This window comes from Mustela nivalis (assembly GCF_964662115.1).
Source record: "Mustela nivalis genome assembly, chromosome: 1".
NCBI lineage: Eukaryota > Metazoa > Chordata > Mammalia > Carnivora > Mustelidae > Mustela > Mustela nivalis.
In genome coordinates, this window is record NC_139020.1 from 214,025,020 (window position 1) to 214,045,729 (window position 20,710).

Genomic DNA, 20,710 nt, shown 5'->3' on the forward strand with positions numbered 1-20,710 from the left:
TCTGGGGCACCGTGGTCTGCGGGAAGTGGGAGCACCTCCGTCCGCATCTCCACCTTCATCAGAGGTGGATGGCGGCTCCTGGAATTCGGGGTGAGCAGCGACGCGGCTGGGCTCGAATGCCAGCCCCCATCGCACCCGCCCTGCCGCCCCAGGCCGGGGACAGATGCGACGCCACCTCCACGCTCCAAGCGCGTGGGTCCCGCACCAAGGACGTGCCCTGCACGGGTGGATGGACCCCGGCAACTTGTCCCCACCTTCTCCCCGCGGCTACCCCACCTGGGACAGGCGCCCTGAGAAGGGGCCGCGCAGTGAGACCCAGGACGCCCCCAAGAAATCACAGGTGTCCGGCCTGTCCTGTTTTTAATGTCTCGCAGGGGCCCCGCTGGGGGGTGGGGGTGGGGGGAATAAATAGAGAAAGGTCGTGAGACGCAGCGCCGGGCCCCCAGCCTGGGAAGTGGGGGAAGCGCGTGGGCCTCGGCCTCCCTGGTCTGTAAACAGGGCGAGACACGCTTGGAGGCACAGACTCCGGAAGGGACAGCGTTTTCGGGGTCTCTCTTCCCGCCGGGGACAGGGAAGGCCCCGCGCTGCCCGGACTCAGGCTGGCAGGCGCCGCCTCCCGTCCGCCAGGGGGCGCCAGAGTCCGTCCCTGGGACCGAAGTCGCCCCCCGCCCCGCCCCGCGCCGCCGCCCCCAACACCGGGCTGGCGCGTCGCCTCCGTGGGGTCCCCGGCCTCCGCCCCGGGGAGACCCTGCCCAGGGCAGGGCCCCCTCACTCTGCCTCCGCCCTGCCGTCCCAGGCGGCCCGTGCGCTCCCTCTCCCGGGAGGTAAACGGAGGCCAGGGAGGGCCTGGGAAGGGCCTTGAAAGGAGCAGGCGGCGACCGGCCTTCGACCCGCGACCCACTCGCCGCCCGCACCCGGGGCTGAGCGACGGGGGCATCCGGGCTCCGCGAGCCCCGGGCCGCCCGCAGGTCCCGCCCGCCACGCGCGGGGCGAGCCCGGGGGCAGCGGCGCCGGGGTCACAGCAGGTTGATCTCGTCCAGGTAGCGGGCCAGGACCGAGTCCCGCACGTCCTTGAAGACCTTGCGGATGTTCTGCGTGTCCGTGGCGCACGTGTAGTGGCTGAAGAGGCGCCGGGAGCGCGGCCCCCTCCTGCTCCCGTCCGCGCCGTCCACGCAGCCCGCGTACATGCCGGTGTACATGTCCAGGATGAACCTCTTGGCTGCCTCCGCGTCCTGCTTCGGGCCTGCGGGGAGAGGAGCGGCCAGTCAGGGCTCGCGGCCCGCGGGGCGGGCCGGACTCTCCCTCATCAGGGCGGCAGGGCCGGCAAGGACGGGGCAGGCGGGCGCCATCTTTGGTCTTTATACAGGGTCACATGACCATCAGGTCCAGCCAATGGGAGCTTCAAGAATGGATTCCGGTGTGACACATGACCTGGGATGATCCAATAAGACTGGGCTCTGGGACTTTGGGCAGAACCGTGTTAAAGAAAGAAGCTCACGTGTCTGGGTTTGCAACTGAGGGGCTGGGAACCTGGAGCTGCGGACAAAGGTCTCTCTGAGCGGGGCAGATGGGTAAACCGAGGCCAGGAGAAGGGGAGGGATGGCCACCCTGGGGAGGCCGCTGACATGCTCAGCCTCTCTGTGTCTGTCTGCGTCTTTGTCTCAAGCCAGAGCCCACGGCCTGGCTCTGCTACTTCCTAGTTGGGTTGCCTTATTCGGTCGTCCCCGCAACTGCTGCGAGCCTCAGTTCCCTCACTTGTAAAATGGGGATCCCAACCGTCCCCAGCCGCCCAGAGTTGTGAGGATTCAATGCAGCCCTGTAGAGGGCTCTCTACTCAATAATGAGAAAGTTGTTGGCATTCTTCCAGAAAGTTAGGATCCCCAGCAGGGAAGTCCGCCGGCTCCTGATCCAGACTGCCTGGGTTCGAATCTTGCCTCTGCCACTCCCCGGCTGTGTGGCTTTTGGCAAGTGTTTGCACCTCCTTGTGCCTCGGTTTCCCCACCTCTACGTGGTGAGAAGAAGGAATTCTGCTGCACTAGGTGCTTCCAATGGGGTTTGATGCGTGAGCTGTTGTTATAATCACAGATGTTATTTAGTACGGAAGAGGGAAGGACTGAGCGCCAGAAGTCGGCGAAGCGTCCTCCAGCCTATGGCTGGGAGAAAAAGGTGAGTCATGAAGGTTTCCTTTGATGTGAAGGAAATAATCCTTCAAAACTCTCCACTTTCTCCGCATCCCCAAACTCTCCTGGCCATGTCTGCCATGCTGGAATAAGCTGACATCTGTCTCCCAGGCCCCCAGATCTGATTGGCTGATTGGTCTGATGGGCTGAGAGGAGCTCCCGTGGGCTCTGAGACCTGACAAGGCCAAAGGTCACACCCATGGTGATGTCACCAAGTTTATAGCGGCATCTGCCATGGTTGCCTGTGTATTGGGGTGACTAGCATTCCCCCAAATCCCTGTCCACCCAGAACCTCAGAGCATGACCTTATTTGGAAATACAGTCTTCAGTTGTCATTAGTTAGCCCGCAATGGCGTCATACTGGATTAGGGTGGGCCTGGTAGCCCATGACTGCAGTCCATATTAAAAGAGGAAACACACACACACATGGCCGTGTGATGGCTGAGGCCAACTGGAATGCTGTGTCTATAAGTCAAGGAACCCCAAGGATTGCAGGCAACACCAGAAGCTAGGGGAGATGCCTAGCTCAGATGTCCCCTCAGAGCCTCCAGAAAGAACCAGTCCTGCTGACGTCTTGATTTCGCACTTCCGGCCTCATTACCTGAGGGGGATACACTTCGGTGGTTTCCTGCCACCTGGTTTTTGGCCCCAGAAAATGAAGCCAGCTTGTCTCCAGGATGGCAGCCATCACTCCTCTCCCTGTACGTGGGTGCCATCTGGCCATCGAGAACGGAGTCTCTTTGGCTCCTTTTGAGTATGATCTGGCCCCAGTGACTTGGTTGACCAATAGAGTGAGGCATCTCTTGCCATCTGGGACTTCTGAGGCTCCCCCCTGCCAACCCTCTGAGGCTGGAGTCTGGTCACCCCAAAACAGTCATGCTGTGAGCAAGCCCAAGGTTCATGGGGCCAGGGAGGCAAGTAGAGGGAGAGAGGGGGGAGAAAGAGAGAGCAGCAGGGGGAAGGACGGGGAGGCAGGAGGAAGAGGGCGTAGAGGGGTCAGACATACAGTGTTGGAAGTCGGGGGGGGGTATCTCACTCGCGGCCACCTCAGCTGATGCCACGCGCATCAAGGATGTGCTCACCCGCCTCACCCCTTCCCAAGTTCCTGCAGCGCAAAAACTTGAGTGAAGTCAAAGGGCTATGTTAAGCCCTAATTTAGCGGGCGTTTGTCGCTCAGCTGGGGTACTTCCACAAGTCCCTCCACAGTGGCCCTCCAAGGAGAGTTCGAGCCCATTCACCCCTTCCTGGGACGCACCCAAACCCCACTTGCCCTCTCTTTAGAATATAACCTGTTCCTGCCCAGGGTAGGGTTATAGTCCTGATTCACGCGCCCTCGCCAAGACACGACCGTTGCTACGGGTACCGCGTGTAAGACGGTTGCCGTATCAATGAAAACTGAGCCCCGTGCCTTGGAAGGACTTGTCCAAAGGCCAGGCACTGGTTTCTTTTTGCATCTGCTATCTTAGATAGAGATAAGATGCCTACGAAAGATTTAAAAAAGAAGTCTCCAAGATCTAGGCTGATTCTGGAAATAGTTGTTGGCGCCTTCCAGGTGTGGCTTATGACAATGAACTCTACGGCAGACCCACACACAAGAGATCTATGACACCCGCCTCCTTAGAGGCCCCTGTTTGAAGGCACCGCATCAAGAATGGTGGCAGCTGTCACTTTCTCCCCATCCTGCAGAGGGGGGCACTGAGACTCAGGACTTGGGTCTGGACCTCAGGTCTGTCCCATCGCATATGAAACTCCACTGACTCTAGCCAAGGTAGAGTCTGAACCAGCATTTGTCTTGGGAGCTGCTTTCGGGAGATGAAGGGTATAGAAAGTTCTAGAACCACTCACCCCGGAAACTGGGGAAGTAGGTGGCCAGGTGGGAGGTGGGGATCTTCTCCTCGAGGATGTCAGTTTTGTTGAGGAAGAGGATGACAGATGTGCTTTTGAACCAGGGCAGTTCCAGGATGGTGCCGAACAGGGCCAGGCTCTCCTTCATTCGGTTCTGGGTCGGGGGAACAGGTAAGTCATTACTCCAGTGGCCAGCTTGGACCACCGACTCCCCCCCCCCCATGTGGAGGTGGGGCTGTCAGCCTAACGTCCAAGAACTTGGGGCTCCCCAGCTTTTGCGTGGGTCAGAGGGGCTGTGCCCATGCTTTTGTGTGCCTATACTGGCTTGACTAGTGTCCCCACCAAGTTCATTTCCCTCTAGAACTTCAGAATGGGACCTTATTTGGAAATAGGGGTTTTCTAAGATGTAATTAGTTGAGAACAAGTCACAGTAGATTGTCACCTCCCATGGCAGAGGTCCTTATAAAGAGGGGACATTTGGACAGAGATACATGGGGCTAAGACCATGTGACCACAGAGGCAGAGATGGGGTGTCGTGTCTCCAGGCCAAGGGACACCAAGGACAGCCAGCGACCCCCAGAAGTAGGGAGAGCTGGGGACAGAGTCTCCCTCACGGGCTCGGAAGAATCAGCTGACATGCCCATCTGGGGTTTGTGGCCTCCAGCCCTGGGAGAGGAGATGTCTCTCTGTGGCTCCAACCCTCAGACTGTCACACTTTGTCACAGCAGCCACAGCAAACCAGGACATGGCAGGGGTGGGGGTGGTGTGTGCTGCATTCGACCAAGCTCTGTGGCAGAATGACCTCAAATTTATTCTGTTGCATTTGGTCTGACAGTTAAAATTTTAGCATCGACCCTTGGATTCCCCAGACTGGGTGTGTGAAACTTTAACCCCTAAAAGCGCAAATGTCTGAAGCGAGCCAGGTCCTAAATGAGGAGAAGGGTTCACAAAGGAGCAATGCCCAGCCTTTCTGAATAAAAGCAGGACGCTCTCCCTGGGGCATGACCCATTTTCCCAGGCCAGCTGCATTGTGCTTCCTGGGGCCATGTCTCGGGATGAGAGAGAGAGAGAGAGAGTGAGTCCGGGGTGTTTATGAATCTGTGTCTTAGACTCAATGTTCTGACCACAGAAGAGTGGCGGTGGGGTGTTTTGCTCAGCTCCACATCCCAGGCCAGCAGGAGGCAGCGCACCCTGCACCCGCGGTGGCCCTCACCTCCTGGTTGTTCTCCTCCAGACACTGGTCGTATTCACTCAGCGAGGCCAGGTAGATGAGGGCGATCACGTTCTCGAAGCAGTGGATCCACTTCTTGCGTTCTGACTTCTGGCCCCCGACGTCCACGATCCTGCCAAGGATCACCCCCATCAGACCTCATCAGGACCCCCTGCCATGGCACCCTGGACCCCAGGCACATCTGGGGTGTGTCAAGATCCGTATTTAATAACAGCAGGAATCAGGGCCAGGCTCCGGGCCAATGCCTCTGCTGTGTGAGTGCATTTCAGCCCCGTGGGGCAGGTGTTACTCTTGGGTCCTTTACACACGGAGAAACTGAGGCATGGGAGGGGAGACTTTGCTGAGCTTCTGTTCTGGGATGCCTGATTTCCACCCCGTGGCAGAAGACAGCAGGCCAGACACATCCGGGGTCTGGCAGGTGACCTGGAACCAACTGCAGAATAGTCCAGGACTCAGTTTCCCCATCTGTGACGTGTGCACTGTTCTGTCGGGGCCAACATCGCCCTGTCTGTGTGTGGCCCTGGGCAAGGGCCCAGACTCCACCTCCACACACCGCAACAAAAGCCTGAGCCCTCCCGTCTTCCTCTTCTCTCCTCTAAGAAATGTGGGTCACTGATAACAAGGCTTGCGTCATTTTCCCGGGGACGGGACTGTTACCCAGGCAGCCAACAGGAAATGCCAGACACCCCAGAGCAAGAAGGGACTTGCCCCTTTGTAGGGAAAACCGGGCTGGTGCCTGTGGCTCGTGATCCCTGAGTCCAAACCAAACCCTCTTGGCCCTCTTGGGACTCCCTGAAACCTCAGAGCAGAACGGGGGGGTGCATTGGCTGAGAGCAGGGCTCTGGGGACTGAGACAGGTGTGAGGGATGCCATTGCCAGTCTCCCGTCTCACAGTCTCAGCTTCCTCTGAGCCCTCACTCCACGGGTTAGCTCTGTCCTTGGCCTAAGAACACACTCAAGGCTTCCCCCCTGAAAATCAGCACCTCGGCGCGGGCTCTCCTGTGAGCTTCCCCAACCTCTATTTTCATTCCTAAACTTTGACCAATTCTTCCACCCACATGCTCACCCCCGCACCCGTCCGTGCGTCTATCCAACCACCCACCGTCTATCCTCCATCACCCGCGCACCCACCCATCCTTCCATCACCCGCGCACCCACGCACGCACGCATCCGCCCATCCGCCCATTCATCCACCCATGCACCCACCTCGGCACACCTGCACGCGCAGACACTCACCCGTCCGTCCACTCGTTCATTCCATCCGTCCACTCATCCTCCCACATTCACCAACTTCCACTCTAATCTCGAGCTGATCACCACTAGCAAAGCAGGAGAACCAAGCTCCTCCCCTGGCCTTGTGCGGCTCTCCATCGGGGGAGGAGGCCGGCAGCAAACGGAAAATGATGAACCATCCTTGTAAGGACTATGAAAAGGCCAGAAGAGCATGTTTGAGGGGTCCATCCGGGGAAGCGTGGGAGTCAACATGGGGGAAGTGAACACAACCCCTGTGTCCGGCCCTCGCTCTGCACCCTCCACAGCTCCCCGCCAGGAGCCCACAGACACCGAGCTTGCTGAGGTCATCAATCCCAGAAGTCACTTCTCTCAGTGTACTCTTCCTCACCTTGCCTTAGTCTTTGACACTGGCCATCATTCTGCCTGGATTCCCTGTTGCACTGGCTCCGTACACCTCCACCTTCCAGCTAAGGCCTGTGTGTGTCCAGCCACGGGCCAGATGCACCAGACTCCTCAGACCCTGGGGCCCCAAATGACTTCACTGTCTAATCGAATACCTCCATGCTGCTGCCACCACCATGGCCCAACATTGACCCCATCACCTTGATTTTCAGATTCTTCTCCTCATCTAGTCCTGCCCCTTCCACGTGCAAAACGATTTTTGCACCACCCCTTCCATACCATCCCATGCCCGCTGAGCCTGCCCTTACCAGCCCTTCCTGCTTGGATCATGGTCCTGTCCCCTCCTGAGTCTCCTGACCTCCATTCTCACCCCCCAAGAGGATCACCCTCTGAGCTCCCCCAGCCCTGAATCAATCCCTCTGGAATGTCACTGACCACAAAGTCGCTGCTCCCCCTAGCCAGCAGCCCTTCAAGATTTATCCTAACAATCTCCTACTCATCCTTCAATGCCCTAATACCAATGTCCTCTCCTTAGGAAAACCTGCCCTCCGAGAGCTCTGGTTGCCCCACTCTGGGGTCTTCCAGCCCCAGACCTGGCTGTAAGGGGGCTGAGGGTGTCTAGATCTGGCTCTGCCCCCTTCAGCCTGAAAAGCCCTTGAGGACTGGGACCAGGAAACTCCTCTTCATCCTTCAGGGCCCCAGTTCCTCTGCCCTCCCATAGGAAACTTTCCCCAGCTCTGGGCTGTGAGCTCACCGCAGGTTGGTCTTCTGCACGGAGAAGCAGTACTCATTGATGCCAGTGGTAGGCATGCGGCTTCGGAGCACGTCCTGGGCTGTGGGGATGTAGCCCTCCTCAGTGATGCGCTCCAGGTGGGACAGGTAGCTGTGGAGGGAGGAGCCCTGAGGCCCAGTCTTGCAGCCTTAGTTTGTTTCTCAGACCCCCCCCCACCCAAAGCCCAGTGAGGCCCCTGCTCAGGGAGGGGCCAGGGTCTCTGGCTCTGCAGGTGGCCCAGAGCATCACCCTGACCTGGAGGAGCATCGGGAAGAAGCAGTTTTACCCTCAAGCTGGAAAGCAGCATGATCTCAAGGACAGTATGAACTCAAGAACGGTCTCCCTTGGCGGGGGGAGGGGGGGGAGTCACCTTCGGGGAGCTGTCACCCAGTGAATCTGTCCCAAGAAAAGTCTCAACTGTCAAATCACCCTAGATGCCCAACATCGTACTCAGGACAGTGTCACTGTGTGATGATGAGCAGTGTCACCCCAGGAATGATGTCACGGCTGGTCAGTGTCCCCCTGAATGACATCACTCTAGAGGAAGACTGTCCATAGCCAGCCCACCCCACAGCATGTCCCACAGCCGGAGCCCACCAGCCTGGACCCTGACTGTCCAAGAGCGATCCCCGGGAAGAGCTCATCCCTGGCTGCATCTCAGCTGTGCCCTGCACCCCACACCTGCAGCCTGCAGGCCCCCACACTCACTACACAGCTGAATCCAGCAGGTGGAACTCTCGGCGGCGCTCGTAGCAGGCCCGGATGCCGGCGTCCCTCCACAGCCACTGTATGGCCACGGCGTAGTGCTTCTCGAAAGTGGTCACCTTGTAGGGGTCCTGGCTCATGACCACACTGGCATAGTGCTGGGGAGGGAAGCACAGGGAACTTCAGGACAGCCTGGCAGGGTAGGGCCACACACATCCCTGCGAGTCACTGCCTCTCTCTGGTAGGGAGCCCCCCCACACCCACACTGCAGTCTTGCTCCACCCCTCTGCTCTGCTCCGCACCCGTGTGTCCCCAGACAGAGGGCAGAGAGACAGCAGACAACACAGTGGGGACATCAGTTCTGGTTCTTGGATGCCTAGGGGGCAAGTTGCTACGGGACCCCCCACCACAGACCAGATAGTGCAATGAAGCCCTGTGGCCAGGTCTCTCGGGGAGATGGAGGCACGTGCAGCCTGAGCCGCCTGCCCAGCAGCCCTGCATGTTTCCCCTTCTTCCTCCCAGCAACCTCCACTCCATCTCTCCTCCTTTCTTTCTAGCAGGAGGGCGTCCGTGCCTCTCAGACTTCCTGTGTTGGCCTGTGCATGTGCGGGTGTGTGCGCTGGTTTGTGCACACACGTGGGTGTGTGTGCATGTGGGCTTGTAGATGCCTGTGAATCCGCATGTGTGGGGTTGTGCATCTGGGCACGTGCATGTGAATGTGTGTTCCTCCGGACTGGGAATGTAACTAACACTTCCACGATCTCTAATTAACACCATATTGTTGTATTGCCAGTGCTATACAACAGGGGGAAAAAAAGGAAAGGTGTCAGGTTTGGGAAGGAATGTGTTATGCTGTGGTTATTCACAGGTAACATGACTATAGGTAGAAAATCCCAAACAGCCTAGAGATGAGCTGTCAGAATAAACAAGTTAACTTAGCAAGGTTCCTGAATGTGAGATCAATAAACAAAAATCAAACGGGTGGCTGTATATTAACCATGAACCAGTGGAAATTTTAAAAAATGTAAATCTCATTTACATGTTAGTTAGTTCTGAAAGATATCAAATACTCAGGAATAAATCTAACAACAGATGTGAAAGCCCTCTACACTGAAATGTAGAAAACATGGCTAAGAAAAATTTAAGAGAGCTAAATAATCGGAGGGCTGTGCCATGTTCATGGATTGAAAGACTCAACATTTTTTTAAGCTTCTAGTTCTCCACAGATTAATCTACAGATTCCATGCAGTTCTGCTAAAACCCCAGAAAGGTATGAAGGGGTGTGTGTGTGTGTTTGTAAAAATTGAAAAGGTAATTATAAAACTTTATGTAGAAATGCAAAAGGGCCTGGAGTAGCCCACACAATTCTGGAGAAGAACAAAGTGGCAGGATTTACACTAGCACGCTCGAAACCTAGATATTAGGAAGCTACAATTATTAACATGAAGTGATAGTCACTCGAAAATAGATAAAATGACCAATGGAACAGAACAGTGAGCATTAGTGGGTCCAGGCACATTTGAACACCTGATTCATCACAAAGATGAGACTGTGGTACAGTGGGAAAAGCATAAGAGGTATTAGCATGATTGAATATCTGTCCTGGGGGAAGCAAGGCAAGGGGGGGGGTGAAAGAAAAGCAACATAATCCCTGCCTCACACCCTACTCAAAAATCAATTCCAGGAATGTAAATCTAGATATGAAACAACAAAGCTCCCTTGAAAGATAGCAATAGAGAGTTTTATCATGACCTTGGAGTGGAAAAACATCTCAACCTGGCTCCAACCTCCCTCCCCCACGAACAACACATTATTAACCAGAAGACTGACACGCTTCATTCAAATTAAGAGCTATTCATCCAGACACCATGAAAATGCAAGGAACGGATGGGGAGAAAATATTTGCAAAATACATAACAAAGTTCTCATATCCAGAACATACAAAGAATATGCTACAAATCAGTAAGAAAAAAACTGATACTTAAGAGAAAGAAAGAAAAAGAAAGAAAGAGAGAGAGAGAAAGAAAAAATCGGCAAAACTAAAAACAAAAACAAAAATGGGCAAAAGCTTTGAACAGGTACTTCACAAAAATGGAATATCCAAATGTCCAACACACATATGAAATGGTGTGCAACCGTCTTATTAACCAGGGAAATGCGAATCAGAACCACAATCAAAGATGACCAAGAATGCACCAGAATGGCTACAACGAGGGGACAGCATCAGGTGTTGGCTCGGATTTGGGACAAGCAGAACTCTTCACACAGTCCTGCTTGGAGACAGTTTGGTGTCTCTTCCTGATCTAATCCACTTTCTGATCCACATCGACTTCTAGGCAGATACCCAACAGAAATGCACAGGTTTTCTTAAAATATATATGGTGGAAAGGAAAAAACCACAAGTATACCACCAACGATGGAGGAATTACAGACGCGCTGCACTGTGCAGTGCCAAAAGCCAGACATGGCAGAACCTTCCATCGAACTCCATGTAGGAGAAGTTCAAAAATAGGTGAGATGCTGATGGAAGACGGGATAGGGGTTAGCCCTGGGAGGGGGGTTGGGTAGTGATGTTGGGAAGGGGCCTCGCTTTTCCTTCTCGTCCCAGGCAGGGGTTACACACATGTCTTGGTTTGTGATGATTCACTGAGCTCACCATCGGGCTTCTCTGGCACGTGTGTTATATCTCAATAAAAACATTATTCTGTAAAGCAAAGCGGTGTAAGCAAAGGTGGTGGGGTGGATAGCAGGTGCTTATCTTTGGTCTTCCACTTGTGGACTGTGAAAATTTAGCCAAGTGTCTCTCCTCCTTGAGCCTCCTGTTTTGCATCTAGGAGATGGGGACGACGGCTCCCCGCTGGAAGGGGTTTCCTGCTTACTGTGCCCTACTACATTCCAGGCACATTTTGAGAGCTTTCATCACTTTTAATAGACCACAGTCTTTTACCAGCCCTGTGAGGAAAGTGCTACCAGCCCCATTTGGTCTCCCGAAGTCCTTGGACCAGCTCAAATTCAAAATCAGAAGCTTTTTGGTTCGAGAAAGGTGAGGTCATGTCACACCTGTCGGGATGGCTATTATAAAAAGCAAACAGAGGACAGGTGCCGGTGTGGATGTGGAGAAGCTGGAGCCCTTGTGCCCCACTGGGGGAAATGCAGACTGGTGGAGCCGCTGTGGAAAACAGCACGGAGGTTCCTCCAAAAAATCAAAATAGAACTACCCTGGGATCCCGCAATTCCACTGCCGAGTGTATGACCAAAAGAATTGAAATCAGGATCTTGGAAAGATATGAGCACGCTCCGTGTTTCCTGTAGCCCCATTCCCAGCAGCCAAGGTGTAGAAACGACCTAAGTGTCCACCAGCAGGTGAATGGATAACGGAAACGTGGTGCACGCACCCCCACACACATGCACACGCGCACACACTCACACGCACACGCGCACCCGCACACGCGCGCACACACATGCACACGCGCGCACACACATGCACACACGCACCCCCACACATGCACACACACTCACATGCACACGCGCACCCACACACGCACACGCGCACACACTCACATGCACATGAGCGTGCGCGCACACACACACACACACACACATCAGAATATTACAAAAGGCCTTACAAAAGAAGGGGATTCTGCGTTAGGTAACTGGTCGAATGAATGTGGGGGCATCACGTTAAGGGAAATAAGTTGGTCACAAAAGGACAAACATTGCAGGGCCCCACTCACATGAGGCGTCTAGAAAAGGCAACCCCCATGGATGCAGAGAGCAGAATAGGGCCGCGGAGGGGGGATTTGGGGAGCTGCCGTCCAAGGGGCACGAAGTTGTAGTTAGGCAAAGTGACTATGTCCCAGGGATCTGCCGTCACCAGCCCTGCCTGCTGCACGTGGAGATCGGTTGCAAGGGCAGAGCTTGTGGGAAGCGTCACTGAATAAAATTTAACGAGAGAGGGATGTGACATGTGCGTGCACAGCGGCCCTCCCGCAGCAGGACAGGCAGGACTCAGTCCAACATTCCCCCTGGTGAAATAGGGCCTGGTTCAGGACTCCCGCCCTGGCCGTCACGGGGGCCAGAGATGACCGAGCCGGGGGTCCACGGGGGAGGCAGGAGAGGGGAGCCGCTGCCAAGTCGCCTGGGATGCACGGAAGACCCCCAGGAAAGTGCTGGATGAACCTAACATGATCTGGGGGCCCAAAGGACTCGGCCATGGCCCACGTGCTGACCTGGGGGGTCTGAGGGGACGTGGTCCTGACCTGGGGGGCCCGAGGGGACACGGTCCTGGACTTTGGGGTCTGAGGGTGCACTCCTGCCCTGGGGGTCCTAGTGGATACAGCCTGGGTTTGGGAGTCTCTAGGGACGTGGTCCCATCCTGAGGTCCAGAGCCCCCCCCGCCCCCCCCAGCTTGAAACCCAGGAGGGGAGGCCCCGGATGCTCACGCTGCTCTCAGGCCTGCTGAAAGGGATCTGCAGCCGGTCCATGGCCTCGATCATGGCCCGCATGGAGACGAAGATGTTCTGGTAGACGAGGGGCCGGAAGCCCTTGCGGTCCTCCTCCGAGTAGCCCGCCCCGTGGATGATCCGCATCTGCTTGATGAACGTGCTCTTCCCGCTCTCGCCGGGCCCTGGGGAGGCAGACGGGCAGCTCAGCCCTGGGGCTCCCACGGCCCTCCCCGCCCCCCCCCATGCCTTCACGGCCCCAATCCTGGCTTGGCCAGGGCCGCGCTCTGCGACCCGGGACCACGGCCTTCATCTTCCGGGGCTCAGGCTCCCCCGCTGTAAGACGGGGTTTGTGACAGACCCTGCCTGCCAGCTCCCAGGAAAGGAGTTCACTGTGAGGGGCTCCCGGGGGTGCGGGGGGGGGGCAGCAAACTATCGGGCGGGCCGTCTGCTTCTGCGTGGCCGGCTTTGAAACCTCAGACGCTTTTTACGGTTATAGTTTTTAAATTTTTAAATGATGGGAAGGAATTTTTTTGAAAAAGTCTATTTTGTCACAGACAGAAATGATGTGAAATTCGTGGGTCAGTGTCCACAAATAAAGTTTTATTGGCACACAGTTGTGCCCGTGTGCATACAAACAATCTATGGCTGTGTCCTCGATACAGGTAGGTGGGAAGTCCGGCCCCTGGGACTGAGAATATTTACTGTCTGCTTGTACACGAAAATTCGTGGAGCCCTGGCTCACATGATGCCTAGACAGTGCAAGCTAGGTCAGCTAGGGTTCACTGTTAGCAGCAGTCGTAGCCCTGACTACAGTAGGAATCACTATTATTACTATTTGCTGTAATTCTGGGGGCAGAAACTTTAATGAAGGAAATAGAATAGAATAAATCGTGTTAAGCTGACTCTAGCTGAATGTCAGAGAAGGCCTCTCAGAGGAGGTAATTTGTAGAATTGAGATCTGAAGTCTGGGAAGCTTGCTCTTGTGCCAAAATGTGGAGGAAAGGCACATCATGCAGAGGGCGCAGCCCGTGCAAAGGCCCTGGGGCAGAATCAGGCCTGGTAGTTTGGAGGAACAGAGAAGAGGCCATTTGGCTGGGGCAGAATGGGGGAGGGAGAAAGAGGGAGAGGGGGAGGGCAGGGAGGGAAGGGGACTGGTGGTGCAGGGCCTGGGGACCAGGAGAGGACTTGGGACTTTGACCCCAGGGAGGTGGGAGCCCTGGAGGGTGGTGGGGTGTGGAACACCTGACCCAGGTAGCAAGGACAGACTGTGGCGGGCAAGGGCAGGCTGGACCGAGGTGGAGAGAAGGGCGCATCTGAGAGCTCCTCGGAGGACAGACTCAACAAGACCTTGCTCAGGGATCAGAGGGTCCTTGCAGGGCCGACTGCACGACTCACGGGCCAAGTGCAAGATGAGGCCCTTCTGAGCCCAGAGCGCTGTGGGCCCACCCTGGTCCCACACCCAGGAAGCCGGCCCTGGGCTTGCGACAGCGTCACTAGGATCTCCAACAGCCTGGGCTGGAAAGTCAGACACCCAAGGCTCAACCCCGCCGCTGTCCGAGCTCTGGACCCTCGCTCCCGGTGTGCCTCTGTTTCCTCTTTTGTGCAGTGAGTGTGACAGCCAGGCAGGGCACGTGGTACCAGGAGGTCCCGCCAACACCTTCCTGCCCTGCCCAGCTCCTGGGGGACCCTGGCGGTGGGTCCTTCCAGGGACAGGATGGCGGACTGGAAGGAGGAACAGGAAGCAGCAGAAAAGGAAGGGGTGGTCTGGTTGGAGCCCAGAAAGAGGAAACGGAGCAGAGGGAGCAGAGAGAGGTGTGTGTGGGGGGGAGGTTTTGCCTTGCATCAGCCCCCCAGAAGCTCTGTACCCCCACATATCTGAGGGCAACAAGGGTGGGCCGGGAGAAACCGGTATCTGTTAAGTCCACGGGACTCGAGGTCCAAGAGAAAGACCAGCTTTTCTCTTGCCCCGAGGGACACCAGCAGGGAAAGGGGAGAGCACCGCGCCGTGAGTCAGGTGTGCGGGCCGGGCTGGTGCCTGCCTCCGCCGTCACCTGCTCCCGGTCCTCCCTGCTTGGCGGGGGGACCCAAGCCCGTCAAGTATTTAGGGGTAAAAAGCAGTCAGGCCTGCAACTTACTTGCAAGCAGTTCCGGGGGAGACATGAGTACGTATTATTAAAAACACGAATACATAATAAAACAAATTGTAGATATAATAACGCATCATCTAAAGGACGACTATACACACAAGAGTGTGTGCACAGAGAGAGGGGGACCGAGGCCATACGGTAAAAGGGCAACATTTGCAGAAGAATCGGGCGCCCCTTTTCCGCGAGGTTTGAACGTGTCTCAAATTGCAAAGCGAAGCGGGTGGGAAGCTTCTGTGCAGCGTGAGGTGCTGGAGGCGGCGGCGGAGCAGGAAAATGGCCCCGTCGGAAAACCAGTGCCGTTCTCGGCCGTGACAAGCGTGCTGCCCTCTCTGCTACGCGAGCGCGAGGGGAAGCCGTTAAAGAGTCGACAGACACTCTCTGCCCTACCTTTGCCATTTTCCTGTACCTGTAAAATTATTCCAAAATAAGGCATCCCCCCCCGCCCCGAGCACCCGAACAGCCCACGCCACGGGTCCACGGGCTGAAACTGTGCAGCGCGGAGCCACACGGGTCTGAGATCACGGGGTGTCTTGGGTTCTACGAAGGGAGGCGTCCAGCTCAGCCAATGTCCCTGTGGGGCAGCGTACGAGTAGCACAGCCCTGAGCCCAGCACGCACCGCCGCACCAGAGCCTCCCCTGACCGGAGGACGGCTCTTGGCTCACTGTTCGTGTGGGGAAACTGAGTCCCAGGTGGGCTCACGGGCCTGCTGTGGGCCATGCAGCCGATGGTGGCCGAGCTGGGACGCAAACCTCACTCCATCTGAGCCCAGAGCCCCTGGGTTTTAAGTGGGACACCGGGAAGTTCCCATCACGATAATCACGGCGAGCGTCCACCCGGGCCGGGGCCAAAGCCACCTGTGCCCGTCCTCGGCCAGTCCTCTCACGACCTCACTGGCTTGCCATCTACAGAAGACGCCCCAGGGTCAGAGAGGGGAGGTGATTTTCCTAGGGCCACACAGCCAGCAGCAGACTCAAGCCCTAACAGCTCTTAAACCAACAAAACGGGATGCGGCCCGCCAGCCAGGTGAGGTGTCACCTGAGTATCAGACGACATCATCTAGATGATGTCATCCGAGAATCAGACGACGTCGTCCGAGTATCAGGTGATGTCATCCGGCTTGGGGGGTCTCGGTCTCCCCCAGGAGTGCGGAGAGCAATCCCAGGCCTCACAAAGCAACAGCTAACTTGATGTTTCTCTCTTCTCCTCTGGTTTGTTAAAGGGAAAAAAAAAATCCTGGTCGCCACCGGCACCCCAGACCCTGTGACTCATGAATGGGTCACAGGCGGAAAACTCCAGCGGGTGGAAACCTCTCTTTGCAGCCCAGGACCGTCCTGAAGCCACGAAGGGTGCGGGGACTGCTCAGCCCCAGGCTCCCGGGCGGCTTCGGGAAAGCCCCTGGTGGGGCGGGGGGAGGGGGGCGCAGGGACAGCTCTGCCCACCTGGCGGGCCAGAAGGGAAGTGGCTGCTTCCTTCTGGGGACGGATGAGGAAGTGGAACCTTGCAGACACCGGGAAGAGCTGTGCCAACCCTGGTCATCACGAGACACCCGTGCGGCTCCTTCCCTAGGGGGCGGCAGCTCCAGGAAACGAGGCCTCGGGGGCTCGGGGAGTCAGGTCTGGGCAGCTGGAGGGCCGGCGGCTCAGCGTCCATGTCCAACTCGGGCTGGGGCTGGCTGCCAATCCCAGACCGATCCTGTCACCTCCCTGGGCCTCAGTTTCCCCATCCGTCACTGAGGAATCAGGGCTTTTCTCTCCAGGGGGCACGTTCGCAGGGAGGTCGAGTGCATGGGCTTTGGACCCAGAATTCTAGGTTCTGATCCAGGCTGCGTGACCTTGGGCTCACCACGTCACCTCTCTGAGCCTCAGTTTCCCCATCCTATCTACCTCCGGCGCTGCGGACAGAGCCAGCTCCTCCGATGGCTTCGTTCGCTCTGATGTGCCTCACTCCCCAACACGCCAATGGCTCCCTGTCAGGGACAGGCTCCTGGCCCCTCAGCCTGCTTCCTCAAAAAGATCAACCACCTCCAGGAAAAAAGAACTTTTGGATTCAATTCCTGTTTTCAAGAAGGGACGGTGGTGTGGAGGCCGCCCTCAGGGCTGGGGATGGGGGGAGGTCAGGATCACAGACCACAGGGCCACCAGCCGCGCATGGGACGCGGACAACCTCCCCTCCCCCACCTGACTCCAGCAGAAGGGGCTTCCTGAGTGGGGCTGGCTGGGCAGCGGTCTGAGCTGCGTGGGGCCGGGGACCTCTCCTCCCCAGGTCTGGCACAGCTCCGGGGAACATCGCCCTGACACAGGACTCACCCATCCCCTTACTCATTTATAAAGTTTGCTCTGGGCATCCGCTCTCTGTCGGGGTCACCGTGCTCCTGGGCCAGAAGCTGGGGGCCAGGGAAGGAACGAGAGAGACACGGTCCCACCTTCGTGCTGTTTGCTGTGTCCCTGGCGAGACAGACCATGGAAAACAGTGAACCAGTCTAAGAGAGGGTCAGTGAGCGAGGGCTGGGAAGAAAGATCACGTGGATCGAGTGGAGGAAAGAGTAGGGTGGGGGGCCTTTGTAGCGGGTGAGTCCGGGAAGACTTCCCGGAGGAGGCGACACATGGGCCATGCTGCCTGGAGTGAGTGCACCAGCCGTGCAGAGGTGTTCTGCTTCTAGAAGAACAGCACGTGCAAAGGCCCTCCGGTTCGGGTATGTGAACTTCAGGTGTGCAAGGACAAGCTCACCGACGCCGATAAGCCCGAGCCTGACGGACGGAGGGAAGCCGGCAGACAGGACCCAAGAGACGGCACCGCCCCAAAGGCTCACGGCCTGGAAGGAATGATGACAGGTTTGGTGGACGACTGGACGCCCGTAACCTCGACAGGTTCGAAGAAACGGGCAAGGGCTTTGAAAGGCACCGACAACCAAAACTCACTGGAGAAGAAATAGCCTAGCTAGCCCTAATCATATTATTATTAAAAGGTAATCAATCTATCACACATCACGTACGACACCTACCATTACTGGAACAGCCTACCCGGGCTGAAGAAATCCGAGACAGCTATTAAAGCAATTAAATTCCTAATTAAAAGCTTCCAGGCTCAGACAGCCTCATTGGCGATTTTACCAACATTGAAGGAAAACAAAATAGTCCATGAAGAAAAGCAAAGAACCCAAGTGGCCGCCTGCGGGTTACAGGAGGGAGAGGCAGGAGCCGGGGTCCGCGAGGCCACGGGGCCGGAGGCTGGACCTGGACGGCCAGCTGCCTTGGAAAACTAAATTGTCTCTTACCAGAACTACGTATAAGCCTAGACTGAGAAGGGCCTGTGCAGGTGCCGTCCCGGGGTCCCATGGCCCCACCGCTCCGGGCCCCGCCCACTGAGCCAGGCAAGAGCGAGGCCCCGGCACAGATGGCCAGCCTCCTGGCCCAGGGCCGGCCGGCCGGCCCCCCTGACTCCGGGACACCCCACACCTGCCCAGCCCACCCCCCTCCCGTCCCTGCTAGGGCTCAGGATGGCCCGCGCAGGGTCAGGCCTGTGGGGGTGGACCCGGGAGCTGGACGAGACCTCGAGCTCTCCCGGGCCTCCCTTCCAACCCGCCAGCCCGGTCGCTCCTCCCTTCTACCCTGATTTCTCCTCCTCCTCACTCTTCTTGCTGCCGCAAATTATTTTCTCTGTTTGTTGGTGTCTGGGCTAACCTCGGTCTCCCTCGTGGCAAGAGATGAGGTCCACGGCGGTTGGGACCTTGCCCCTGCCCGTGGCTGCTGTGCCCCAAGAGTCACTCACTGTCTCTTGAATGAACGAATGAACGAATGAACGAATGAATGAGTCCATCCGTCCATCCGTCCGTCAGTCACAGCCCCTGGCAATGCTGGGCCCAGGGCACTCCGCGGATGGTCAAGCCCTCCGTGGGGCAGGCCCGCAGCCGGGGAGAGGGCGGGAGGGCCTGTGGAGACGCAGCCGGGAGGGCCTGGGCGGGCTGCAGCGCGGAGCTCATGCCCCCCCCACCCCCACCCCCGAGGCCGCCGCAGCCGGAGCCGGTAGGGCGGGCTGGGCCTGCTGCCCCGGGGGCCACCTCCACTGCAGCACCTGCCCCTCGAGGTGGCCGGACCCGGATGTCTCTGTGCCTCTGTCTCCTCGCCCAGAAACGGGCTCCCAGACGCTCCCGGCCTGGTGGGGGGGGGTCTGGTCGGCACCGTGTCCCCGTCCCAGTCCCGATCCCGGGCCCCGCCCTGCTCACCCAGCAGCAAGAGCTTCAGCTCCCCACGGTCCCGTTTCTTCTGTTCCAGGAGGATCCTGTTGATCTCCTGGTCGACGCGGGCGGCCGCCTTCTCATCCTCCGTCAGGCACCACGGGCAGCAGCGCCAGGTCAGCGAGCGGGCCATGGCGGGGGTCTCAGCGGGCACGAGGCCGCATGGCCCCGGCCCCCGGGGAGGGCGCCCCGCCCAGCCGGCCCTGGAGAGGGCTCTTGGCAGTGGCCCGTGGGGTGGGGGGGCGCACTCTTCTGGGGGAGGTCACCCCTAGAGACCCCTGACGTCCCGGCCTTGGGCACCGGGCGCCCTGAGCGGCGAGGCCTGAGTGCCGGGCACAGGCGGGTGGGGGCAGGAGGAGGAGCCGGGAAGGTGTGGAGGCTCAGGGCTCCCCGCCCATCTCCAGAACTGCCTGCCCGGCCCTGCCAAACTGGTTGAGGGTGGGTGCCCCCGGGGAGGGCGGGCTGCCTGCGAGGGACGGACGGGACCGCAGTCTGCCTCCCGCAGCGCCCGCTGGGTCCTCCTTCCTCATTCTGGAGGAGGCGTGGACTCCATCCTCCCCGGCCTCTGACGCCGCCTCCAGGCTGGCCCCAGGCCCACCCCTTCTTCCCCTCCTCCGAGCCAATTAGGAGAGATCATCAGAACGCCAATAACGATCTTTTCTGAAAAGCGGTCAAGGCTGGGGGCTCCCATGTGCGGGGGCTCCCGTTACCCGCCGTGTGCGGATAAGTGAACTGGGGCCCGGGGTCAGGAAGTGCCCTGCGGGGGCGGCCCCCGCGGCAGTGGCCGAAGGACACCCGGGCCTGGGAGCTGGTGAGGCCCCAGGCTCTAGACGCTGACCAAGCAGCCCTGGGGAGGGACCCTTCCTTCTTCCTGAGGACATTTATTGAGCGCCGACTGTGTGCCAGGCACCGTTGTATGCACCTTGTATGCACGACAGGGAACAAAAGGACAAAATCTGCGGCCTCCCCGCCTAACATTCTAGATAGAGACCCAGACGAAACCCAACCCAGTTCTCAGACATATTCTAGCCTGTCGGATGGTGCAAGTCTCTGAACAAGAAATAAAGCAGAGCAGGCAGGGGGTAGGGGATGTTGGGGTGCTGGGGCTGGGGGCGTTAAATAGGGGGTCAAGGAAGGTCACCTTGACCGGATGACCCGCGGCACTAGGAGAAGGAGCTGGACAGGCAGCCTGGGCACAGGGGGGCCTTGGGAGTCTAAGTCATGCAGGGAGAGTTCAGGGATTCGCCCAACAAGGTCACGGGGCCACTAGAAGCAGGACAGTGACACAGGTGGAGGGGGGAGTGCACAGCTGCTTCCTGGACGGACACTCACAGCAAAAGGGAAGGTCTTGGGTTGTCTCCAATCCCAGAAATCTTTGGGTGCAGAATCCCCTTTGAGAAGTTCTAGAAAGCTCTAGAAAGTTCGTGAAAACCCCTGCCCCCGGAGATATCGGGAGCCTCTGGACACCTCTCAGATGGCGGCAGCAAGGCTCAGAGAGGGTGAGCCAAGCGCCTG

General features: G+C 57.8%; 1 protein-coding gene and 1 long non-coding RNA gene across 2 annotated transcripts; both read right to left on the reverse strand.

Moving 5' to 3' along the window:
• Positions 1 to 343: 343 nt before the first annotated feature.
• GNA15 (G protein subunit alpha 15) lies at positions 344 to 19,729 on the reverse strand. Its single transcript, XM_082736596.1, has 7 exons — positions 19,184 to 19,729; positions 12,811 to 12,995; positions 8,372 to 8,526; positions 7,646 to 7,774; positions 5,239 to 5,368; positions 4,026 to 4,179; positions 344 to 1,243 (listed from the first exon to the last, which is right to left on the reverse strand). The coding sequence occupies exons 1-7, from the start codon at positions 19,326 to 19,328 to the stop codon at positions 1,017 to 1,019; spliced, it is 1,125 nt and encodes a 374-aa protein (XP_082592722.1). The 5' UTR covers positions 19,329 to 19,729; the 3' UTR covers positions 344 to 1,016.
• On the reverse strand, positions 15,006 to 16,635 carry LOC309867849. Its single transcript, XR_014313348.1, has 2 exons — positions 16,401 to 16,635; positions 15,006 to 16,166 (listed from the first exon to the last, which is right to left on the reverse strand). It is a non-coding gene; the product is annotated as an uncharacterized lncRNA (long non-coding RNA).
• Positions 19,730 to 20,710: the final 981 nt, after the last annotated feature.

Bases quoted from the DNA above. Each gene is read 5' to 3' on its own strand.
- GNA15 (XM_082736596.1), bottom strand. From the start codon at position 19,328: ATGGCCCGCTCGCTGACCTGGCGCTGCTGCCCGTGGTGCCTGACGGAG. The intron at 7,775-8,371 runs GTGAGTGTGGGG...CTCCCTCCACAG, and splicing joins CTGCTGGATTCAGCTGTGTA to CTACCTGTCCCACCTGGAGC. The intron at 1,244-4,025 runs GTGAGTGGTTCT...CTCTCCCCGCAG, and splicing joins CTACTTCCCCAGTTTCCGGG to GCCCGAAGCAGGACGCGGAG.